We start from the raw sequence: 22,204 nt of genomic DNA on the forward strand, positions 1-22,204 counted from the left end.
TCTTGGAATAAGATATCTCCATCTGCTCCTCGGTCGTCAATGCGTCTTCAGCCCGTGATTGTTTTTACCATTTTATTTTAGCGGCGTCACATATTTTTACTCAACGGTTTCCATATGGTGTTGCTTGTTTAATTAACTTCACGGGATTATACTGGAGCTCTTTATTTTTTCAGTTGACAAGCGTTCTGCGGGGATAAAAAAGTGCAATCAACCTTAGACGGTTCCACTGTAGAATAAAAAAAAAAGCTTATTGACGTTATTGTTGTCAATTCAAGCAGCTTCATCCTACGTGTGGGATGAAAGTTAGTTCGCACAAACATTTACAAAGGAGCACAGAATGGGAAGAAATGAACTGGCGAGGAAGAAAACAATGACTCGGTATCTTTGCCAGACCGTGAGACCAACTAACTTGACAAACGCCGATAACCACGGTACACTGATACGCGGTAGGCTGAAAAGGAAACAATACCATTGTTAAAATAAACCGAGCTAAAAAGGAACCATAAGCGAGTGTCTGAGTTGATATGCTTACCTGGGGTCTGGAAGTTGATTCTACGCAGCTCCACCGGATCGGTGGGATGGTGAGATGACATGGCTTTGCTGCAGGGGAAACTGGCTTTCCTGCCTTCGGCCTCGGCTCGTTTCCTGGCAATAAACATCAGACAAGTGTTACATTCAGCTGCATTGGATTTACTTGGGCACTTCATATGCAACTTCATTCACAAAGTGCTGCAGGATGCTTTCTTTGTGAGTGCTCAGAGGCTAGCTGTGTGTGGAAAAAAACCAAACAAAAAACAAAACAAAAGGCAATGAATCATTGGATTCCTTTTCTGCTTATTTCATAGCATCTTATGATACAACGCAAAATACAAATCACAGAATTATTTTGGAAAGATTGAACTGAAGTCGTCAAAAGATAATCATGGAAGAAGAAAAAAAAAGAAACAGCCAGATAATTACATAGCTGAGAGCTGCTGACTGTAACTGTCAGGCCAAAAATGATAACTACAGGCACAAATATGATATGTTGAGACGTATCAACTGTTAACTCATTCACTGCCAAATGTGCAAAAATGTGTCCACTCCAGTGCCAGGGTTTTTGTCATTGTCACTTGAATTCCAGGACACACAGAATATTGAGTTTTAGGACTACATAAACATTCAACGTAGTGTAGTGTAAGAAACCTTAGGATCTATTCTTTTATCAGAAAAAAAGTTAATTCCTAAACTGTATGGGCTTGGAGTTATATGCGCTTGAAATGGGGGCGGTTGTCCAAAATACAATGAAATACATACATATTGGTTTAAATAGTGCTTTAATAACAGCTAAAGCTGAAACAAAGCACTAACATGGAAAAAAAGGGAAATGCCACCCCCTTGTGGAAAAAAAAACATTGCCAGAGGCCATGGCCACCGCTTTATCGGCACCCGAGCATGAAAAAACAAAACCTGAACAAATTCTGAAATGCCGCTCTACGTCATATTTTCAATTCCTGAATAAATTTGTGAATGGCAGTGAATGAGTTAAATGTCAGCATTCATTTGTGGTTTTACAGAATAACTTTTATTATTTTATTATTTTGACATTGCTATTTTTACGATAGACAAAATGTTGGAGGTGGTTACCTGTCAGGTTTGCTGGATCCAGATGGGAGAAGAAGAGGAAAAAAAAGGGAATAGACAAGGTGGGACAATGTTACTATCTGTGTTTGATGATGATAATACTTTCTCTTCTCTTTTACTGATATTAGTTAACAAAAAAAAAGACTAAAAGCAAAATCAGACATGTGATCATTCTCTCATAAAAGGAATCACAAATGGTAGCGTGTTTAATGAAAAAAATCACTGCACCATGCAGCCCAGCTTCAAGGTGCCTGTTCATATCCGGAGATCACCCTGAACTTTAAATCATTAGCATGATGGATATTCATTTCCCCATAGCGCATCTGCTGCAGCAATTATTCATGCGCGTCAACAAAGCTTCAGCCGGGAGGCCTGATTAGTATCCTAAGGTTCGATAAATGTAGCTACATCCAATTCATTTGGCAAGACAATCACTTTCACTGTTTGTCAACTGAAAATTTGATGAAATCTTTCGTTTTTGTTTCTTTTGACTTAAATGGACCAAAGGCTTGGTGAAAGCAGTACAGATGGCAAATACACCGCCGTGAATAGGAGTCAAAAGGAGACATCTATTGTTTTGCTCCTGCTTACCTTTTGAAGAGAAGGATGGCGATGACAATGCACACGATGAAGATAACTGCCAAGACGGGACCGACAACCCACAAGAGACCCTCTTCCTCATCAACGATTGGTTGCGGGTTTACACCCGATGACGTCACGGAATCAGAATAAGGGCTAGTGGAGAACATGGTCTGTGGGAGAGCAGGTGAAAGTATATGAATGTTGAGAACTAAAAAACAAACAAACAAACATTGAAATATTTGATGCTGCGCTTTGTATCTTACGTTCTCCGAAAGGTCGAGCAGGGCAAGGACAAAGAAGACATATTCCTGTCCGTTCTGCAAAGGCCGGTTGCGAAAGTCGCCGTAGTTTTGCCCGTCACCGAGCGTGAACTCTGGAGGAAGCGTTTTAAATTGAGCGCTGACATAAGCTTTGGGATCTGATTGGCCGGCTTGTCTGCGGATGCGCAGGGCTCGGCTCACGCTGGTTCGGTTAATCTCTCTCAGCAACTGAAGTGGAAGGACAGCAGAGTTGGCGGTCAGTTGCCGGGAATACGTTGACAAACATGCATTTGCACGTAGTGACAGTTAAGAGTCTTCAATTAAACTCACACGAATATGTTTTTTTTTTTTTTTATGTGGGATGAAGTTAGACTACCCGGAGAACACCCACTGGGAGACCACACAGGAAGGCTGGCTACTCACTCGTCAACGTCGATGCTCACTGTAAACCATAATTTCCTAAATATAAACTCTCTAGGATTCCACAAACCATTATCAAACTATCAACGGTGCGTTCAATGAGGATCACCAGATCCAATGGTATCCCGTGGATACTCAACAAAGTTTCAGTAACCTTTTTAGAGAATATCATGACGGGGAATGCAGCATCATAGTCGGAACTAAAATTAAATGTCAACATTCTCTTCAAAAATAGGTACTGCTCAAAAGTGAAATCATTGAGGTCAAATATTTTAAGGCACAAATCTCATTTAACAATTCAAATTTCCTTTTATGTTAGTTTTATGCAAGCGCGAAATGTATTTTTTTGGGGAATACAGATATCATTATTAGTTTACGTAGACTACTTGTTTCAAAGTCAAGGCCCGGGGGCCAAATCCGGCACACCACATCATTTTATTCGGCCCTCGAAAGGAAATCGAGCTTGTGAAATTCCATGATGCTTGCTAAAGACCAAAATTTCAAATTGTCTGATATAAACCACATTAACAGTATTATATTGACTTTAAATTTGAAAACAAGTTATTCATAAATGTGTTGTGCACTCTATATGTAATACATGGAGGGGATTAACCACTCTAAGGCAGGGGTGTCAAACACAGGAAGATTGTCTTTTACTGCCGGCAGGGAACACATTCATTCATTTATTGAGAGTATATGCAAATTAAAGTGATACATTAGTAAAACATAGTTTTCTGTATGCATTTCTTGATTATAATACCACACCCCTGGACGTTCTGAGCACCAACAGCTGTTGTCTTTACCATGAACTGATAAATTTGCAACCTGGCTAATGAGCTCTTCAGTTTCAAGTCCTCCTGTGATTTCCCAAGTCCTGAATTCTGTCCAAGGCCAGATCTCCTGGATGAAGATGACAGTTTCACTGGGCTGTGTCTGTTTCACTCAGATTTAGTGTGGCCATCTGCGCCTTGACTGTGGGCCTATTGTTTGGTTGGCCAGCTAAGCATGGGACTTTTAAATATGATAACTTCTTATCCTCCATCAGCAAGCATTATGGAATTTAACAAGCTTGATTTGGTTTCGGGGGCCTAATAAAATGATGTGGCGGGCCAGATTTGGGCCCCGGGCCTTGACTTTGACAACTATCTTCAAATGTCTTCCTGAAATTCATAATGAGAGGAAAGCGTAACTACAATGTGACCTGCTGCAAAAAATGTGTTTGACCACCTTGGGGTGGACACTAAAAGTGAAAGTTCATCAAAAACAGTTTCTTTTATGCAAGTATTCCTGAAGATTCATTCAAGCAAGTCTTGTATCGGTAATTTCTTGATCACTCTTACTGACAAAATTGTTTCAAATAGGTGTCAGATTTCAAGGTTGTCTCTTGTTCATAGCTTCCACCGAGATATGAAATTTAGCTGAAGGTTGGTGTTAAAATGTATTTTTTATTTTTTTGGGCAGGTAAAGCTATTCTTTTTTTTCCGCCACGGTGAAATGTGATATTACTTTTCACGCCAATGCTATCTAACAGACATTGAAAGTCCGAAGAGTGATTGCTATTTTGAGATGTATCTCTTTAGAGGTGAGAAAAAAAACCTGCGGTGTGTGTTTTCACTCTCTGCATGAACAGTAAATAACACCAACTCCCGTGACTCAATGTTCTTGGCAAATACGGAGCACAGTGACTGTTCATTGAAGGCTATTGCAACGTGTTGCTGAAAGAAATCCAGCTCCAGTGTGTAAGCATACATTGTCAGCAAAATACTTCAGATGTGCTTCCCTCAAAGATCATTCAAATCGAAAGGGGCAGTAGCTTTGATGAAAAGCAAACCATATGGCATTTCTCCCCCCAAATTCCAAAATAAATAAACACGTTGAATAACTCTACCTCATCTAAGTTCATCTGATCCGGATCCTCCCATGGATTCAAGAACTTCCCTCCCCGCTGTTTCTTCAGCGGGACCACCACGATGTAATAACCCCTAAAAGACATGATGGGTAGCGATAAAAATCAACCGACCGTGAACTAGAAGCCCCATAGCCTCAATTCTAAACATATCATAAACCTAAAAAAAATGCATAGTTTGAATAAAAAAAATGAATGATTATTCTATTTGTAATCGTGCGATACCGGCCCATAACAGCTCTTGTCATGGACATGAGATGCAGGTATACCTAATGAAGTGTCCCAGCTTCCATTCTTAAGTAAAAGCCTTTTTTCTAATCAGCTGGAGCACCAATAGCTTCCACCAAGCCATGAGGGCACTCACACTAAAATGATAAATGTGTCCCCAGTGCATGACTCACTCCACCGCTTGCAGCTCGCACTTAATAACATAACAGGCATTACAGCAAATGTGGTGAAACATTGAATTTGCAGCAGTGAGATGAACAGATATGATCTCGGAGAGCGGAATTGCTGATGATGTATTTTTGTCGTAAAATGAAACACGCAGCTGATAGCAGTTTGTGTCTACTTCTTTTATCAGAAAGAGTGTAATGAGAGCAAAAAATAAAAAAGTGACAGGATGGCAGCAAAGTAGAAGCATTGTGGGTGTTGCGGGGGAATGAATCACGCCGAGATTTACAGTGGAGAGTGCACCGGTGCTCTATATTTATTCTGGGTTTGGGTGAGATTACGAGCTTTGTGCTTTTGCCATGTCTGCTGTGGGAGTTTGAAGTATTGTAAGACCGCCGACTCGTAAAGAGAAATCCCTCCTGTTTGGCTAATAGTCATAAGACAGGATTCAAGGGAGGAATGGTGGAATGAGCTCAAAGGGCCGATCGAGACGGTAATTCTATTTTTAGGAAATTGGAGCATCTCTGTTGTATTCAATCAGACGCTCGTCTCTCAAACGGGGTTTTCCTTACTTGACTTTAGCTGACGTCTGGACGGATGGAAGTTGTACAGTCACCATGCCATCGGCGTTGGTCTTTCCCACCACGACGGGTTTGCTTTTCAGGATGTCTGGAGCAGTCGTGGCGGTGACGCGGTGCTGTAGGCCCCCGGCGCTGTTGGCCCGGTTGGTAAGCAAGAAAGAGTACAGGGTGTCTGGCTGCAAACCAGTGATCAGCTTTTGTGTCTGCTTCCCGTCCACCTCCACAGACTGGCCTTTTCCGTACAGGATCTGAATACGGAGAATGCATTCCGTTTTTTTTCCGAATAGTACGCACCACACTAAAATACAGCTTATTGTTTTAGATGAAGAGCTGTAACTATTTTAGTGGCATATTCTTTTATTTCTTTTCAATACATGACACCTCAAATTCCTATACACTTCTTTTATTTTCCATGAACTATGTGGTGAAACTCACACAACACCCCCCTCACACCTCAAATCCTTATTGTTAGTAAAGGGAGGTAAACATCAAACCGATTGATTTAAATTTGGTAGCATCAATTGCTGTGATGTCAGCCCAAAATATGTCTGAAATTCATTCACATTGCGCCTTTTGCAGCAATATCAATTCAACACAAAGGATCCGATTAAACAAATTGAGTACTTAACTCAATGTATTATCCTACATTTTCTTCCTTTTCAGCCATCACATTCTTGAAGCCAGATGAATCAAAGCTAATTGAATCGTTCCACTTGAACAATGAACTGTCATGGAATGCTATGGCTAAGTATCACGATAACTAGCCCCACCGTTTTCATTTGGAGAGATGCAAAGCCGTAATACTTACAGTAAATGGCTGTGTAGGATTCTTGTCTCGGACCTCCCAGGACAGCAGCACTGAATTCTTCATGGCAGCCTTCACTCTGAAGTTGGTGGCAAAAACTAGGGTATAAATCACAGGAAAAAACAAAATAAACGAGATTAACCCAAGGCGGAACTCTTGATTGCTGAACCCATGTTAAAGGGTATACCTGTGTACTCATCTCTATTAAAAGCCATCTACTTGTATTTGCTTGGGTCAACATTTAGTCAGAGAGACCAGATAGACCCAAGGATCTTACCTTGCTTTGGAAAAAGGATGTTTGCTCTAAAAGTACAGCGACAAGACAATGAAGAAGGACACTTAGGATGTAACCAGGCGTGTGTATGATTATGTGCATGTTGGCTCTCGAGTGATTGGTTAGGAAGTGTGTCTGGTGTCCTGAGCGATGAAGATCAGTGATTAGGGATCGCGTGTTGAGTCCTACCTTGGTCGAGCCGCTGTGTCCTAATTTGGACAGCGGGGCTGTACGGACCAGGGCCGACAGTGGTGAATGCGCATACCCTGACATCATACACAGTATCGGCACTCAGACCCTCCAACAAAACACTTGACCCTGGAGTGGACACCACAACCTCCGAGGAATTGCCCCGACTGTTTATATCCTTGTACAGCACCGAGTACTTGACAATTTTTCCATTTTGTTCAATGAGTGGTACTGATTTCCATGTCAGGTGAAGGGAATTGGCAGACATTTCCTCTGAGATAATATTTTCTGGGTATCCCGTTGGGGTGCCTTCAGGTGTGGTCACTTCTTGAACCGCCTCTTCTCCGTAGCCCATTTTGTTCCGGGCGGACAGTCTGAACACGTAGTTTGCCCCCTTGTGGATGTCATGAGCTGTGTAGCGACTGTCCTTGGCAGGGAACTCCACCACTGTGAAAGGAAGGACATCGACACGGCCAAACGTGAGGCGGTAACCCAGGATTGGAGTTGGGGGATTCGGTGGTGGATACCACTGAAGCAGAGTGGTGCCTGAGTCACTTGCGCTTGCCATTAGTTTGGGTTTTTGTGGCACTACAAAGAGGAATTAGGAGAAAAGACTGTGAGGAAAACCAATGGCTAAACTGAAAATTGTAGTACATTCTGTTTGTCATGACAAAAAGAACAATGCATAACTGTTAAGTCAACATATGATAAATAAACCGTTGTAAAAAATGTGACTAACTCTTTCACTGCCATTTACCAATTTAGTCGAGAATTGAAAATATGACATAGAGTGGCATTCATGAATTTGTTCGGGTTGTATTTTTTCTTGTTTGGGGGCCGATAAAGCGCTGGCCGTCGCCTCTGGCAATGTTTTTTCCCTTCCACAAGGGGCAGCATTTCTCTTTTTTCCATGTTAGTGCTTTGTTCCAGCTCCAGCTGCTCTTAAAGCGCAAAATAAACCAATATTGCGTTTTATTTTGGACAGCCACCCTCATTTCAAGCTCATATAACCCCAGACCCATATGATTTAAGAAATAACTTGTTTTTTTTCTGATGAAAGAAGAGAGTCTAAGGTTTTTTTATGCTGCGTTGAATGTTTATGCAGTCCTAAAGCTCAATATTCTGCGGGTCCTGGAATTCGAGTAACAATTACCACTGGAGTGGACACATTTTTGCATGTCTCGCAGTGAATGAGTTAAAGTTCTTCGAATTGGAGAGAACTAGAATTTTTGAAATTTCAAATACTGTATTTCTTTCATAAAGGTGGGTTTCGTAACATGACATATTTTAAAAGAAAAGAGGTGGATTTCAGTGCTAAACTCCTATTCCACATACACACTAATCAGAAAAGTGAGGCTGCATAGAACATATTCTTCTTACATTTTTGGGTTGACTCCCCTTTTAAGAGGTGGCCATTATTTTTTCAGATGTTTCCCAAAGATTGTAACTCAGTGATTGGTACTTATGTATCTATTCTCCAATGATGCCTATCTTTCCTCTGAAACTCAGAGGGAGTTTGCATTTGGGATAATTTTCCTTTGCAAAGAGGAGAAAACTGCTGACAATTACTGAATCAGAAATGGCCCCTAAAAAGATTTGATTAAAAACGGTACTCATAATGAACCCTCAAAAACAATCATTCATGGTTGTTCTGCATGCTAATGGTATGACTTAATTGATAAATTCCAGTGACTTACATGGTAGAGCAGTGCAGATGGCAACTGGTTTGCTACGGGCACCATCTCCTTTGGCAGTGTAAGCTCCAACTGAGATAGAATAGGAAGTGTCTGCATTCAAGTCTCCAAGAAGCGCCTCCTGCAAGGGAATGAGCGATCGGTCAGATGCATCATTTAACAATGTTAGCAAAAGGTGCAAATGTAAACATCACCAGTAAACTATTTCATGGTGTGAAAATTTTAGGTGCCATGTTGAGCTTGGCTGGAAAGAAGCAGAAATATTGATATATCGTATGTCTTATATTTAGTTTTTGACGGGAAATGTTTCCAGTGTAAAGCACAAGTAACGGCATGAGGTTGATAGAGATTAGACAGTATAAGAAGTTATCATATTTAAAAGTTTCATGCTGTTATATGCTTAGTCAACATTTGTGACTCAATACACAAGTGAAGCACAGACAACCTGGGGTCAATCAGGTCAACAGACACAGCTTGTTAAACTGTCATCTTCATCTACGAGAGCTGGCCTTGGACATAATTTAGGACTTGGGAAACTCCTTATCACAGGAAGAGGTCATTAGCCAGGTTACAAATTTATCAGTTCATGGAAAACACAATGTTTTATTGCTTACAGCTGTTGGTGCTCAGAACGTCCAGAGGCGTGGTAATATAATCAAGAAAACTATGTTTTATTAATGTATCACTTTAATTTGTATGTCCATGTACTCTCAATAAATAGCTTGGCAGAGGGCCGCAGAATTCAGACGTATGTCATGGATAACTGCGTTTCCTGCCGGCAGTTGGGACAATCTTTCTGGTTCTGAGTCTTCTTCCACAGTGTCTGACTGTCATATCTCTGACAGAGATTCACTGTTGACCTCCACCTACTGTACATCCTACTGCCTTGCAATAATTGGAGGATATTTTAGACTACTGACTGATTTTCATCTGACGCTTTATTACTGTCATTATGTAACATGCTTAAAGAAATATTTACTCACATATTGAGCTGTCTGGTCATATTCCCACTGAGTATTGACAAAAAACAAAGAAGGAGCACAGAAAAGATGCAATTGTAAGTAGTAATTATAAGACCATGCACTGTAAATTGAATTTCATGGTATTCCATTGACGAATGGTACCTGTGAGTCCTCTATAAGGATGTCCTTGATGGAGGGATGACCCTGAGGTTCGCCGTAGTTCATCCTCACGTAGTGGACTTGATAGCCTCGGATCTGACCGTGGTGCAGCTCAGGGGCTGGCGCTCGCCATTTCACCCTAATGGCTGAAGCGTTCACTGTCACTGCGTCCACCCCTCGAGGAGGACCACTTGGAACTATAAATGCATTTTGGGATAGAGGTCAAGGGTCACCAATGATGGCCACTTAAACGTCAGCATGGACGTATTCTTTTTCATTAAAAATAGATTGGGGGCAGAAAAATACACCGAAAAACTGATGTAAAAATGCAGCCATCCAAAAAGTCGAAATTGTCAGTGATGTCTAGCTGAAAAAAGGTCAGGGTAGTAGAAAAAAAAGAGAGGCGGGTGCTCGAGGAAAAACATGGAGGATAAGAAGGAAATGTCGGGAAAGATAAGAATGGCAGATAGAAAAGGGATTTGTCGCCACGGGCAGATAAACAGTGGCAGACAGTCAAAGAGAAAATATTGTTATCAAGAAAAAAAACCTCTCATGCTACCAAGAACTACATTTCTCTCCCACAACACTGAAGTCAGTGTTATTGGTGGAACGCTAGGAGACGGAATTAGTCAAAATATTGCTGAAAATATGACAAAATTAGTAAAACACATTGATGTAACGTGGCTAAACACATTCGAAACAGCTGTCAAGGTAGAAGGGATTTGGCCGAGCAGTTAGGAGTGAAGGAAGGCCAAGGTTCAGCCAAAGTTATTGAGGGTTATTTGTTATTCCAAGAAAGGGAAATTCCAATGCTTGGATTCAAGAGGAAAAGGACAAAAAAGCACCAAAAAATAGTTGTGAAAAAGTGGATTTAAAAAAGCAGCATGGAAAAAAAGGGTTGCAGCTGATGGAGAGAAAGCGGTGGCAAGGGTTGAGAAAAGGTTTTTTTTTTCCAGTTGGGGTGGTTGGGAAGGATAAATGGGAAGGTTGTCAAATGTTCTCAAGTGCATAAGTTAGTCACAGGTGCCTGGAGCTCATTAGTCTTATTAGTCGGGTAGCACGAGCCAGTGGGGGGAAAATCCTCAGATCGTTTGGAAACATACCATCTTCCTCGGTGCGGATAATCAGCTGTAAACTCTCCGGTCCCTCGCCGGCTTCCGTCTGCGCTCGCACTGTTATTCCGTACTCAGTCCATTTCCCTAGGTTTTCCAACAGGTACGGAGAACCTTCCGTAGGAATGTCGTCAATCCTTTTGGATGTTTTGTTGACCCCGGTGGTGGAGTACTGGATGGTGTATCCCGTAATGACGCCGTTCTGAAACTCCACAGGTGGTGGTGCCCAACTTACCAGGATGCTGGTAGAAGTGGGGCTGGTGCATCTTATGTCCCGAGGAGGTGCTGAAGGAACTGATTGGCCAGTTTGAGAAGGCACACGTTGGAATTGTTTTGGGTAAGTGTGAAGTTGGCGGTGTGTGTAAGTTGCCATTGGGGTGAGGTGGAGGAGTGGGGATGGAATGGAGCAGACACAAGACAGAGAACAGAAGACAAAGAAACATAAAATGAAAACAAAACACTGGAGAACTGAAGCTATCAAGAAAAAATGGCCCTATATTACAACTAAAAAGCAAGATGACTGAACAAAGATATTGAATGATGGGTGTCGACTTTGGTTTGACTGATGAAAAAGAGAGAGAATGACTTCAAAGAGACGCAACACAAAATAGACTGACTAGAGCTGAGAACACACATACGTACCTGCCCGGAACTTACTTGTTCTACTCAAGTCTGAGCCCTTGATCCATGATGGAGATCACATTTTCCAGCTACAAATGTCTGACTTGTATACCCATGCTTGTACTGAATTCTTACACACCTCACATTGATATCCAACAATAAAAATGACATTTAGCATGATGTGCCAATCAGGAAAGAAATAAAAAGTGAGTTTTTCAAACTCACTTTCGATGCTTGTTAAAATATCAAAACTGAGGTCAATGTAAGTCAGAATTCAGGTTGGTCTATTTGTCACAATGCAAACTAAAAATGCTACTCATCCTGTCAATGTCATGGACATTTCTGTCCGTCTTTAAAATTATCTTTGGTCAGACTATGTAAACATTTTCTGGGGGAGGGGGTACAATTTTGGACCAAATCCACGGATTGGGTATCCACGCAGAGCCTTCATTGGTCTTTTTGGTCTGGCTAGGCTCTCAGTCGTATAGGAAAATATTTCTTCAGCCGTCATCTGTACTTCTTTGAAGGTGTCGGATGTTTTGCTCCTCATCTGAAGAGCTTCGTCAGCGAACTAAAGGTGTGACTGCTGGTAACCTTGGCCCTATATATATCCCTAATACACAGATGTGGCAGTAGACTACTCCTCTGAAGCCAATCTGAATACCTCTAATGTTCTATCCCCGGCACTGATCGCCTCATTAGCTCTAGTATACCATCAATAGCATGACTAAGCCTCCATGGTAACAACCTCAGAAGTCTGTAGTAAGCACGATCTAAATTAAACCTTAAACCACCATGGCGATTTAGTGGAGGGTTTTACTGTTTTACAAAAAATGCTTCATAGCCAGAGTTACCAGCACAACTTTAGTTCATTGACGAAGCTCTTCGGATGAGGAGCTAAACATCCGACACCTTCAAAGAAGTACAGATGACGGCTAAAGAAACCTTTTCCTTGATAGGCCTGGTTGGTTGTTGTAGAATGCCATTTGACTCATATCTCCACAATTTTTGCATTGTCCAAATAAAGCCTGACCCGTTTTTCACACACTCAGACTCCACAACGTGCAGCTGAACTTACGCGTCTGCGGCGTGTCGATGGAAATCTCATTGGTATATGCGCCAATGCCATGTTTGCTACGGGCAGCCAGTTGGAAAGTGTAGGCTGAGAAAGGCTTGAGGTTCTTCAACAGGTAGGAGGTTGTCGGCTCAAAGCTTACTTTCTTCTGAAGGGGATATGACGATACCGGCACATGAGCATCCGTCGCTTTTGACTTTGTAAATGTAATTAACCACAATCCAAATTACATTGAAAGACATTCCAAAAAAAGGCACAGAAGGACTGCAATCATCTAAAATTGTGATTTCGAATCGATGACTATACGTGTTGTGTAATTGACTACTGACATGTCCATTTCATCCAACCAACAATCACAGATCAAATTCAGCGCTCACCTCCTCTGTATCATCCGCTCGTCGATAAACCAGTTCATACCCTGTGATCTGGTTATCCGGTCCACCCTGTGGTGGCGCTATCCAGGACAACAGGATACTCGTCTCAGATTTGGCCTCTCCTTTGAATTCTGAAGGCTGCGATGGGACTGAAGTGTTCAAAGACAAGGTTGTTATTAACTTCTATCTGTTAAGAGTGACATATCCTGTTTTCTTACCACCAGTTTTGGCAATAATTTGCAGATCTTGGGAAAGGGGACCATCTCCAACGGATGTGAAAGCCAAAACCCTGATGTAATATGTCTTGTTCGGAGTTAAGCCCTGAATGGTGATGAAGTTGGCACTCCGCACCATTTGCTTCTCCCACTGCACAGGTGCCACATAGAAAGCAAAGTGTTGACATGAGTGTTGACACAGAGTAGACAAGTTTTGAGTGTCACACGCGTGACGGGCGAATACCTGGTTGACCAGCAGCGTGTTGTCTGAGGTGTAGTACACCCTGTAGCCCACGACCTGCCCGTTTGGTTCCTCCGGCTCATCCCAATGAATGATTGCCGTTGTGGTGCTCAGCATGCGACCTCTGACCTGCAAGCCAAATAGGAAGTCCTTAAAATGTATTCCGACCGCTTTTCATTAACACTAAAATACAGTTTATGCAAGTGTAATGTGATTAGAGTGCCTTGACTTTCTGAATGTTTTTGTGATAGAAGCCGTCACTTGTGTGATAGATTTCATTATTTTTTGCCTTGTTTTTCAAGCAATGATTTGAGTTATGAGAGAGCCTCAGGCTTGCCACAGCTCCAATCACGTTTAAGACAATGGAGCAATTATAGTTAAACATTAAAAAAAAAATCTGACATAGGATCTTCAAGTACAAATTTATGGTTAAGAACAATAAATGATCCCACTAGCAATCCCCCAATTGTTTATGACAGTGAATCAAATTTAACAAAACCAGATTTCAAGACCAAATCCTTCTCATGTTAACTGTCATTGCCAACTCTAACAAATATCCTTTCATCAAACTGAAATAAATCATATTTTAGTCCAATGATCCAAACACACAAAATTAAAAAATAAAAACATTAACCCAATGGAATCTCAGCAAGCAAACAGATGACCGAACAATACAACTACCCACTCACTCTATACCAAGATTATGAATTTAACTCATTCACTGCCATTTACGAATTGATTCGGGAATTGAAAATATGACATAGAGCGCCAATCTCGAATTTGTTCAGGTTTTGTTTTTTCATGCTTGGGTGCCAATAAAGCGGTGGCCAAAGCTGGCATTTCCCTTTTTCCACGTTTGCTCTTTGTTCCGGCTTCAGCTGTTGTTCAAGCGCTACATAAACAAAAATGTATGTATCGCATTGTATTTTGGGCAGCAGCCCTCATTTCAAGCTCATATAACTCCTGACCCAAATAATTTAGGAATGAACTCTTTCTTTCTGATGAAAGAGGAGAGTCTAAGTTTTTTACGCTGCATTGAATGGTTACGTAGTCCTAAAACGTAATATGCTGTGGGTCCTGGAATTTGAGTGAAAATGACAAAATCCCTGGCACTGGAGTGGACACGTTTGCACGTCTGGCAGTGAATGAGTTAATAACAATATCACATAATACTCAGGATGCCGGACAAGTCAGTCTAAACGTTCTAGGCGTTGCCCTTACTTGTCGGGGAGGTGAGGAGGGCGCCTGCTCCGCTGTGCGAGCCTCCACCGCTTCGCTGGAAGGACCCTGGCCGATGGTATTAACAGCGGCCACGCGGAAGTCATAATGGGAGTAGGGGCTCAGACCACCTACACTGTAGCGTGTGGTGGCGATGCCATCAATCTCTTTATAGGGGTCCTCCGAGCCTTTGGAACGGTGCTGCAGCAAGACAGAGTGCATCAAGATATAAGAAACAATAACAGGCGGATACTAAACCAACACACTCAATGATTTATGACACAAGATGAGGGCTGACCTGTGATCGAACATTTGGTCACATGTTTCTTAACTAAATGCCACTGTTGTGAACTATTATACCTTATTTTCCGCACTACAAGTCACACCTAAAGGCATTCATTTTTTTCAAAAGCTGACAGCATGCTTTATAATCCAACGCGCCTTATATATTGATCAGTATTTTTCTTCCATCCATCCATCCATCCATCCATCCATCCATCCATCCATCCATCCATCCATCCATCCATCCATCCATCCATCCATCCATCCATCGTCTGCTGCTTATCCGAGGTCGGGTCGTGGGGGTAGCGCTTCAGTAGTATATTGCGTTCTAGGATGTTGTATTTTAAATGTTCTGTAAGGTTCGATATTACGGATGCAGCGGTTGTGAAAGCACTACACCCACAAAGCTGTATTGTATTGTATTGTATTTCCATTAGCTCCTCTCCATCTCGTGGATTGCAAAGAAACCATTATTTTTACTATTTATACAAAGTGTTTGATAGTGAAAAAAATACGAGTATGCTATTTGATTTTCATACAAGCATTGAGTTTTGCTAGAGCCAGTCGATGCAACTTGCACAGTCAGTCAGTGTGTTGATGTGAATGCCACTTACTTGTATGATATAATAGGATACAGGTTCAGGGTTGCCAGAATCCCAGGTGAGAGTGATGCTTGTTGCAGTCCTTTCAGTCACCACGGGTGTACCAGGAGCCTTTGGAAGGGCTGAGGGAATGACGCAGTGAAGGTTTATTGTCGGATTTTTGACGATTCAAATACAGGCAATATGAATAATGAAAAAAAAATCTAAAACGTGTAACAGCACATCATATTAGGATTTCAAGTTGGAGATGGTATTTCGACAATGCAATCAGAGTTCATGTCATGTTTTGAACCTGAGTACATTTTGAAAATAATTACCATTCCATTTATCATAATAGCATTGGAATCAAATACATTTTTCTTCATTGTATTCAGAAAAAAACGGAATTAGAAAATACAGTTCATGTGTTCAAGTACAGGTCATTCACTTTATATAAATTTGTCTGAGTAGTACATTTCACTTAAATCTTTATAATTATTCCTGGTTCGGTTTTTCATTTTCCTCGACATAAGTTATGTTGGAACTTTGCATGATGTTACATGTCCACACCATAGAATCTATTATTGTATCACACTGTGCTGTATTTTAATGTCACGAATGTCATGATGGTGATATTTGGAGAGCGTTTTTTCATGTTAAAAGTTGGAGAACCTCTGGGCTAAGTAAGAGAAATCACACAGCACACGGATGCGGTGTTCATTCTGACTTAAGTTGAAGTTAGCAAAGATGTAATAATAAATAAAACAAGTGCATCCCAATTTTCATTCCTCATTTCAATCATAAGTAAAATCTAATCTTACTTTGAAATGCCATTCAGCACTTGATCATGATTGTTTTCTTGATTTTCGGTTTCTTGTGTTTTTGATGGAAAGTGCTCGCTTATTCATTTTGAATTGGAACAGCCTTGACTGAAAAGTATATTAGTTTCAAGGGCAAATCCTTGCCTCCTTATATTACTCGGTTGCTCTGAGAGACCAGCAGCGTCCGTTTTATTTATTTTTTTCCCATATGCTGATAAACTCACCTTTTACAATAATCTGCGCCACAGCCTCAATAACGCCAAGCGTTGACATGGCAACACAGGTGTAATTGTTGGACTGGCGCACATCCGTCAGTTCCAGTACGTTTCTTCCGATGGGCATGTCATCCTCTGGGGTCAGGTCCTCCGCTCCGAGCATCCACTTTACATAGGGCATGGGCGAGCCCACTGCCACGCAGGTGATATTGACGTTTCCCCCAGGCATGATCTCACTGTCCGCTGGGGGAATGGAGAACCGAGGGGGGACGCGTCGGACTGGACGGCGGAACAATAAAAGCAGGAAGGGAAGTACCATTAGACATTTATGAGGGTGTTGCTGAGTAAAATGCGGCGCAGTGGATGACAACAGGGACCTGCGCATGTGTTTTTATGGTGCATCGTGCATTCAAATGATGTTTCATGGCAATCAAAAAAAAAAAGCAAACATTCCAACAGTGAGGTAAGTCACCACTTGGGTGTATGTGATATGTAAATGTTTTATACAGGGAATGAATATTATATGCGTGAAAACACAAATGCGACCCACAAAAAAATAAAATGCATAAAAAAAGCACAGGAAAATGTGCACCAAGGAAAAAAAAAAGCACAACACATAAACCAGTCACTCAACACCAACACAAATGTTATCTTCGACCAAAAGAAACACTCAACACAAAAATTCAATAGAGCCACATTGTCTTCACAATACCAACCTTCTCGGAGCTCTGCGGAGCAAGTAAGAACAAAGTGGGGGAGGTGAATGGAAGGGTTGGGGTGGGGGGGTAAAGAGGAAAATGGCCAATATAGAGAAAAGACAGGGAGAGAAAACACGTTAGACAGCGGAGCGTGGCAACAGACAAGAGGGGAAGCTCCACAGAAAAAGCTGGAAAAAAACAAGCTGTGGCGAGCCAGGGTGTCGGAGAAAACCTGTCACAGCCCGTCAAACACTCACTTGAACTCGCTACAGTATTTTTGTGAGACTTTAAGTACTGGACACACATCACCGACTCCTTTTCTTGTGCACATAAATATGAATATGACATTTATGTGTTTTAAATTGTACATCTAGTTGTGTGTGTTTGTTTTCAATTCTCTGGAGTGAGCAACAATCAAGTTGTTTAAAAGGTTGTTGTTTTTTTTTATTTTTGAATTTTTATCTGGTTGGCGTGGCAACCGAGCTAAAAGCCTCCAGAATAAAAACATCTTCAAGACTCAAACATTGGTCGGGTGTGTGAGAGTGAATGCTTTCCAAATGCCCGAAGAGGTACAGCGCCTGTCAAATTTTGGCTAGAGACATGAAAAGTCCTAAACAGACTATGATTTATTTTCTCTTGCAGGGCTAAAGGCTAAGAAGGGAGGGCAGAGAGATTAATAGCTTCAGTAAAAATACTCAACCTGTTGTTAACTGTGTGGAAAGAAGACCCTTGTTTTGGAAGCCTTCTCGTTTATGACTGAAGCGAAATAGCATCTGTCGTTGTGTATAATATTTGTACAATAAAATATATAATTTGTTTCACTCACATTCCTGGAAACAAAATTATAATAAAAACTGTATTTCCATGGCCATAATTCAGACAGTTTAGGTTATAAATATTTCATAAATATATGTGATAGACATGTCTAGAGTTGCCCATAAGAACATTAGATTTACTGCATTTTCCGGTATATAAAGTGCACCCAAAAGCCTTAACTTTCTTCAAAAAGATGACCACCCTGTGCCTTATACACAGTTGCACCTGATATGTGAAATAATATTGAGCCAGGTCTCGCAACTATTGACTCAAATCCCCCTCATAGAAGTAGTGCGCAGTACATGCTGGGATATTTAATATATATATATATATATATATATATATATAGCGACTTCGACTTCGGATTTCGACTTACGACCATTTCGACTTACGACCATTTGGTCGGAACGGGACTCGGTCGTAAGTCGGATGTTACCTGTATAAGACGCACCTTCGATGACTGAAAAAGGTTTTCCAAATATAATATATATATATAAATACATAGTTTTATTTATATATATATATATATATATATATATACACAGTAAAGTCTCGTTATATCGATATTCAAGGGAGTCCGAAAAAATATCGATATAACCGGGACTATCGATATATCCGACCCTGTTTGCATGTAATTTTCTCCGTGCGTGTATAAAAATAGTATCGATATAACCGGGACTATCGATATATCCGATATCGATATAACGAGACTTTACTGTATATGGAAAACCTTTATGCATTTATATATACTATATTTGACCAAATGGTCGTAAGTCGAAATGGTCGTAAGTCGAAATCCATTCAAAATGTTCAATAGAGACTCGGAGGTTAAATGACACGTAAACTCGCCCTCTCTGGTGCCATCACACGGTCGATTGCTGTGCGAGAGTGAGCTGCTGGCTGCCTGGCCAAAATTGTTCTACACGATGCCGGCCTGGTAGCACGTTGCGGTGCAAGGTGTACAATTAAAATTTTAAAAAATAGGGTCTGGAGGTCATGGTCGTAAGTACGAGTGGTCGCAAGTCGAGCTGGTCGTAAGTCGGATGTTACCTGTATATGGAATTTTTTTTAAATACTCCATTCATTGGGGGTGCGCCTTATACTCTGGTGCGCCTTATACACCGGACAATATGGTAATCAATGTAGCTTTTTTAAAATTAAATGTTGAATTAATTATGGAGATAAGGGCTCTTATTTTTAACCCTGTTAGGGACAGTGGTTACTACAGTGGACAGCTTATCGGATAACAGGGTGCGGTGCACCAAAGGGTTAATTTCCATCTATTTATTGAAAAAAAATAGCAGAATATTTCCAAATGGCATTGCAGAAAATTAATACAAGTGCAATGACATTTGCTTTTGGTTACAATATACATATCTCGATAAGTTTTAATTCTTTTAGTGCGGTTTGAAGCTGTTTTACCTCGGACGTAGAGATTGGCTGGGGTGGAATAGCGAGTTCCGTCGCTGTTGGTGGCAACACACTCATACTTGCCCTGGTCAGACTCCTCACTCATTTCGATCTGCAGTGCACCTGAATGCATGAATAAGGAAAGGAAAATATACGGAGAGGAGGACAGAAACACACACAAAAAAATAGAATCAAAAATTATCCAATGCCTTGTAATCTGGTGCAGAATATTTATTATTGGAAAGGACAAGTGAGTTTGAATATCAGTGAAACGTGAACTTGGTGGAGAAGAGTGCGAAAAAAAAACAGGCCATTCAATGGGGACACATTTCTGTCACTGTCGGCAAAAATCTCCTCAAAACAAAGGTCAGCATCCTGATTTAGAAATGAGACGGAAACAAAAAGTCCAAAAGAGGGAATATGATTCTTCATGCAAGACAGAAATAAATAAGCCAAGCAGTTGACATGTTGAGAAATCCGGTCATAAATAGACTTTTGAAAAAGTTGAGTTGCGGTTACATAACGTTTCAAAACCATTGCCATGGAAATAACATAACACTGACTTTTTCAGATCCACCAATGGGATCAGGAGTGTGATGTCATTGAAAGCACACCCAATAAATGTGGTCAAGAAATCAACGGACCTTTGTTAAGGCCAACAGATTTAGAAAAAAAAAAAAAAAAAAAAAACGACATACGCAAAGCCTTTGGAAGAGGACCGATGCTTTCTCACTCCCTGAAAATAGAAAAACTGTCAAAAAAGTCAACCAGATATTATTTTTTTGGGATGGTGTTGGAAGGCAAAAAAGCGCCCATAAAAAACTTTATCAAAAAGTGGTTGTTTGGGGCTTTTTATCAGTAATGAGAGAGAAGAGAGAAAGCAATGGTTGAAAAAAAAAACTCATGAAGAAACGTGTGTCTGTGTGTGTGTGTGTGTGTGTGTGTGTGTGTGTGTGTGTGTGCGTGCGGGGGGGAAGGGTATGTGAGCATACTAATGTCTGAATGTGTGTCTTCACCATCTGGACATTTCGGGCTGAGCGAATAACAGCTGGAAGGTGAAGCAAAACTGGGACGTTTGATTGGGTAAATATAGACAAGGTAGAACGAAAGGGGGTGGAGTCAAACTTAGGTCAAAATTTTACCCCCCCCCCCAAAAAAGGAAAATCAGGTCACCCCCCCCCAAAAAAAAAGAAGGTAAAAAAAGAAGAAAAAAACGTTATCTCCATATAACTCGTAACATAAGAACACACCATGCTTTCGTTCAAAAGGAGGGTCGAGATGCGCGACAATGTTAGACGGCAATTGATATTAAAGTACAGTGATACCTCGGTTTACGAACGACTTAGCTAACGAACCTTTCGGTTTATGAACATTACATTTGCGAGGAATATAATCTTGGCATACAAACTAGTTTTCGGGAAACACACGGAGCGCCACAATGGCTGGCGGACTAGTTTTCGGCGGAAGAAGATAAACCACACAGGCGAACAGCGCCACCGTGGTTTCCAGACTACTTTCCCACACCCCCTTTTTCTGAGTGCAGACGTGGTTTGCTATTGGGTGGATACTTTTGCTTTTTTGGGACCGAAAAAGACCCCACCACAGGCTAGTGTTAATCGGAAGAGGACACAAAACAAAATTACGGTCGAGCAGAAGAAGCAGATCATTGAAAAACATGAACGAGGTGTGCGTTTGTGTGACTTAGCGTGTGGCTAAGAATGTTTCTGTGTTGTCTAACCAATGGTCTCCGATCTCAATAGATGAGGTTAAAAAACTTCTGTTGATTTGGATTAACAAAAAGCAGCTAGCAGGGGACAGTGTGTGAGGGTACTATCGCAGAGAAAGCACGGCAACTACAATCGGATATCATCAAGAGGCAACTAAATCAACGATCATCACAAAGGTAAATAAAACGACTTTATTATATAGTACAGTTTATTTAATCAATTATAATACAATAGCACATTTATTATACATAAAATAAGGTATATTTTGTCTAGTTTTAATGCGTATTTAGTAGAAAATTATGTTTTATGAGGACGTGGAAATGGATTATTCTTATTGTTAATGGTTTCCTATGGAAAATTAATGTTTGGAAGAGACACCAATTAAGTTCGTAAGCCGAGGTATCACTGTACAAAAGAGGGATCACGATATGATGACAAAGGAAGCAATGGAATGATGTGAACTGGGTGTGAGGTACAAATTGTAAAATAAACAGATGAGCAGATCATGAAAAGATGACAAGAGGGAAGTTGATTAAAAGTCATAGTATCATGAATTTGCTCGCTCAATTCCAACCCCCTCCTCCTCTTGCTCCTCTTCCCACCGCAGATGCGAAGCAGCCGGAAGAGCCGCTTCCTACACCGCCGCAAGAGGAAGCCGAGGATTGGAATGGAATCAGGCCACTGTGTCGAGTTGGTCCTCCCAGCGGTCTTACCTCGTATGGGCGTGCCACCTGAGTGGGCAATGAATGCACGAGATTAGAGAAGGAGAAGAAGAAGAAAATGTTAGTGCCACAGAAAAGGGGAAAGGGGGCAAGGGAGGGATACTGACAGAAACTGGGGGTGGGGGGCGGGAGTTTAACTCGGAAAGAAGAAAGAAATTAGAGAGAAGAAGTAAGAGAGAGAGAACATATTAACTTAAGACAGAATAAGCGGAAAGAGACAGGTTGTAG

The 22,204-nt window shown here is 41.1% G+C and overlaps 1 protein-coding gene across 3 annotated transcripts in view; it reads right to left on the reverse strand.

Moving 5' to 3' along the window:
• LOC148892782 (receptor-type tyrosine-protein phosphatase delta-like) overlaps positions 1-22,204 on the reverse strand; it is a 197,418-nt gene that overhangs the window by 29,818 nt on the left and 145,396 nt on the right. For all 3 annotated transcript variants that reach the window (XM_089007186.1, XM_089007187.1, XM_089007188.1), the window contains 23 exons: positions 21,968-21,985; positions 19,540-19,650; positions 17,320-17,331; positions 16,613-16,882; positions 15,601-15,710; positions 14,708-14,905; positions 13,490-13,615; positions 13,249-13,396; positions 13,034-13,179; positions 12,660-12,804; positions 10,952-11,254; positions 9,852-10,045; positions 9,711-9,737; positions 8,731-8,848; positions 7,034-7,621; positions 6,574-6,668; positions 5,757-6,013; positions 4,774-4,867; positions 2,469-2,693; positions 2,215-2,375; positions 1,627-1,638; positions 533-645; positions 410-451 (listed from right to left, as the gene is read on the reverse strand). In XM_089007186.1, coding sequence (XP_088863312.1) covers positions 410-451; positions 533-645; positions 1,627-1,638; positions 2,215-2,375; positions 2,469-2,693; positions 4,774-4,867; positions 5,757-6,013; positions 6,574-6,668; positions 7,034-7,621; positions 8,731-8,848; positions 9,711-9,737; positions 9,852-10,045; positions 10,952-11,254; positions 12,660-12,804; positions 13,034-13,179; positions 13,249-13,396; positions 13,490-13,615; positions 14,708-14,905; positions 15,601-15,710; positions 16,613-16,882; positions 17,320-17,331; positions 19,540-19,650; positions 21,968-21,985 — 3,513 coding nt within the window. The remainder of the gene's footprint in view (positions 1-409; positions 452-532; positions 646-1,626; positions 1,639-2,214; positions 2,376-2,468; positions 2,694-4,773; positions 4,868-5,756; positions 6,014-6,573; positions 6,669-7,033; positions 7,622-8,730; positions 8,849-9,710; positions 9,738-9,851; positions 10,046-10,951; positions 11,255-12,659; positions 12,805-13,033; positions 13,180-13,248; positions 13,397-13,489; positions 13,616-14,707; positions 14,906-15,600; positions 15,711-16,612; positions 16,883-17,319; positions 17,332-19,539; positions 19,651-21,967; positions 21,986-22,204) is intronic.

This window comes from Hippocampus bargibanti, linkage group LG10, assembly GCF_051943395.1.
Source record: "Hippocampus bargibanti isolate YZ-2025 linkage group LG10, ASM5194339v1, whole genome shotgun sequence".
Taxonomy (NCBI): Eukaryota; Metazoa; Chordata; class Actinopteri; order Syngnathiformes; family Syngnathidae; genus Hippocampus; species Hippocampus bargibanti.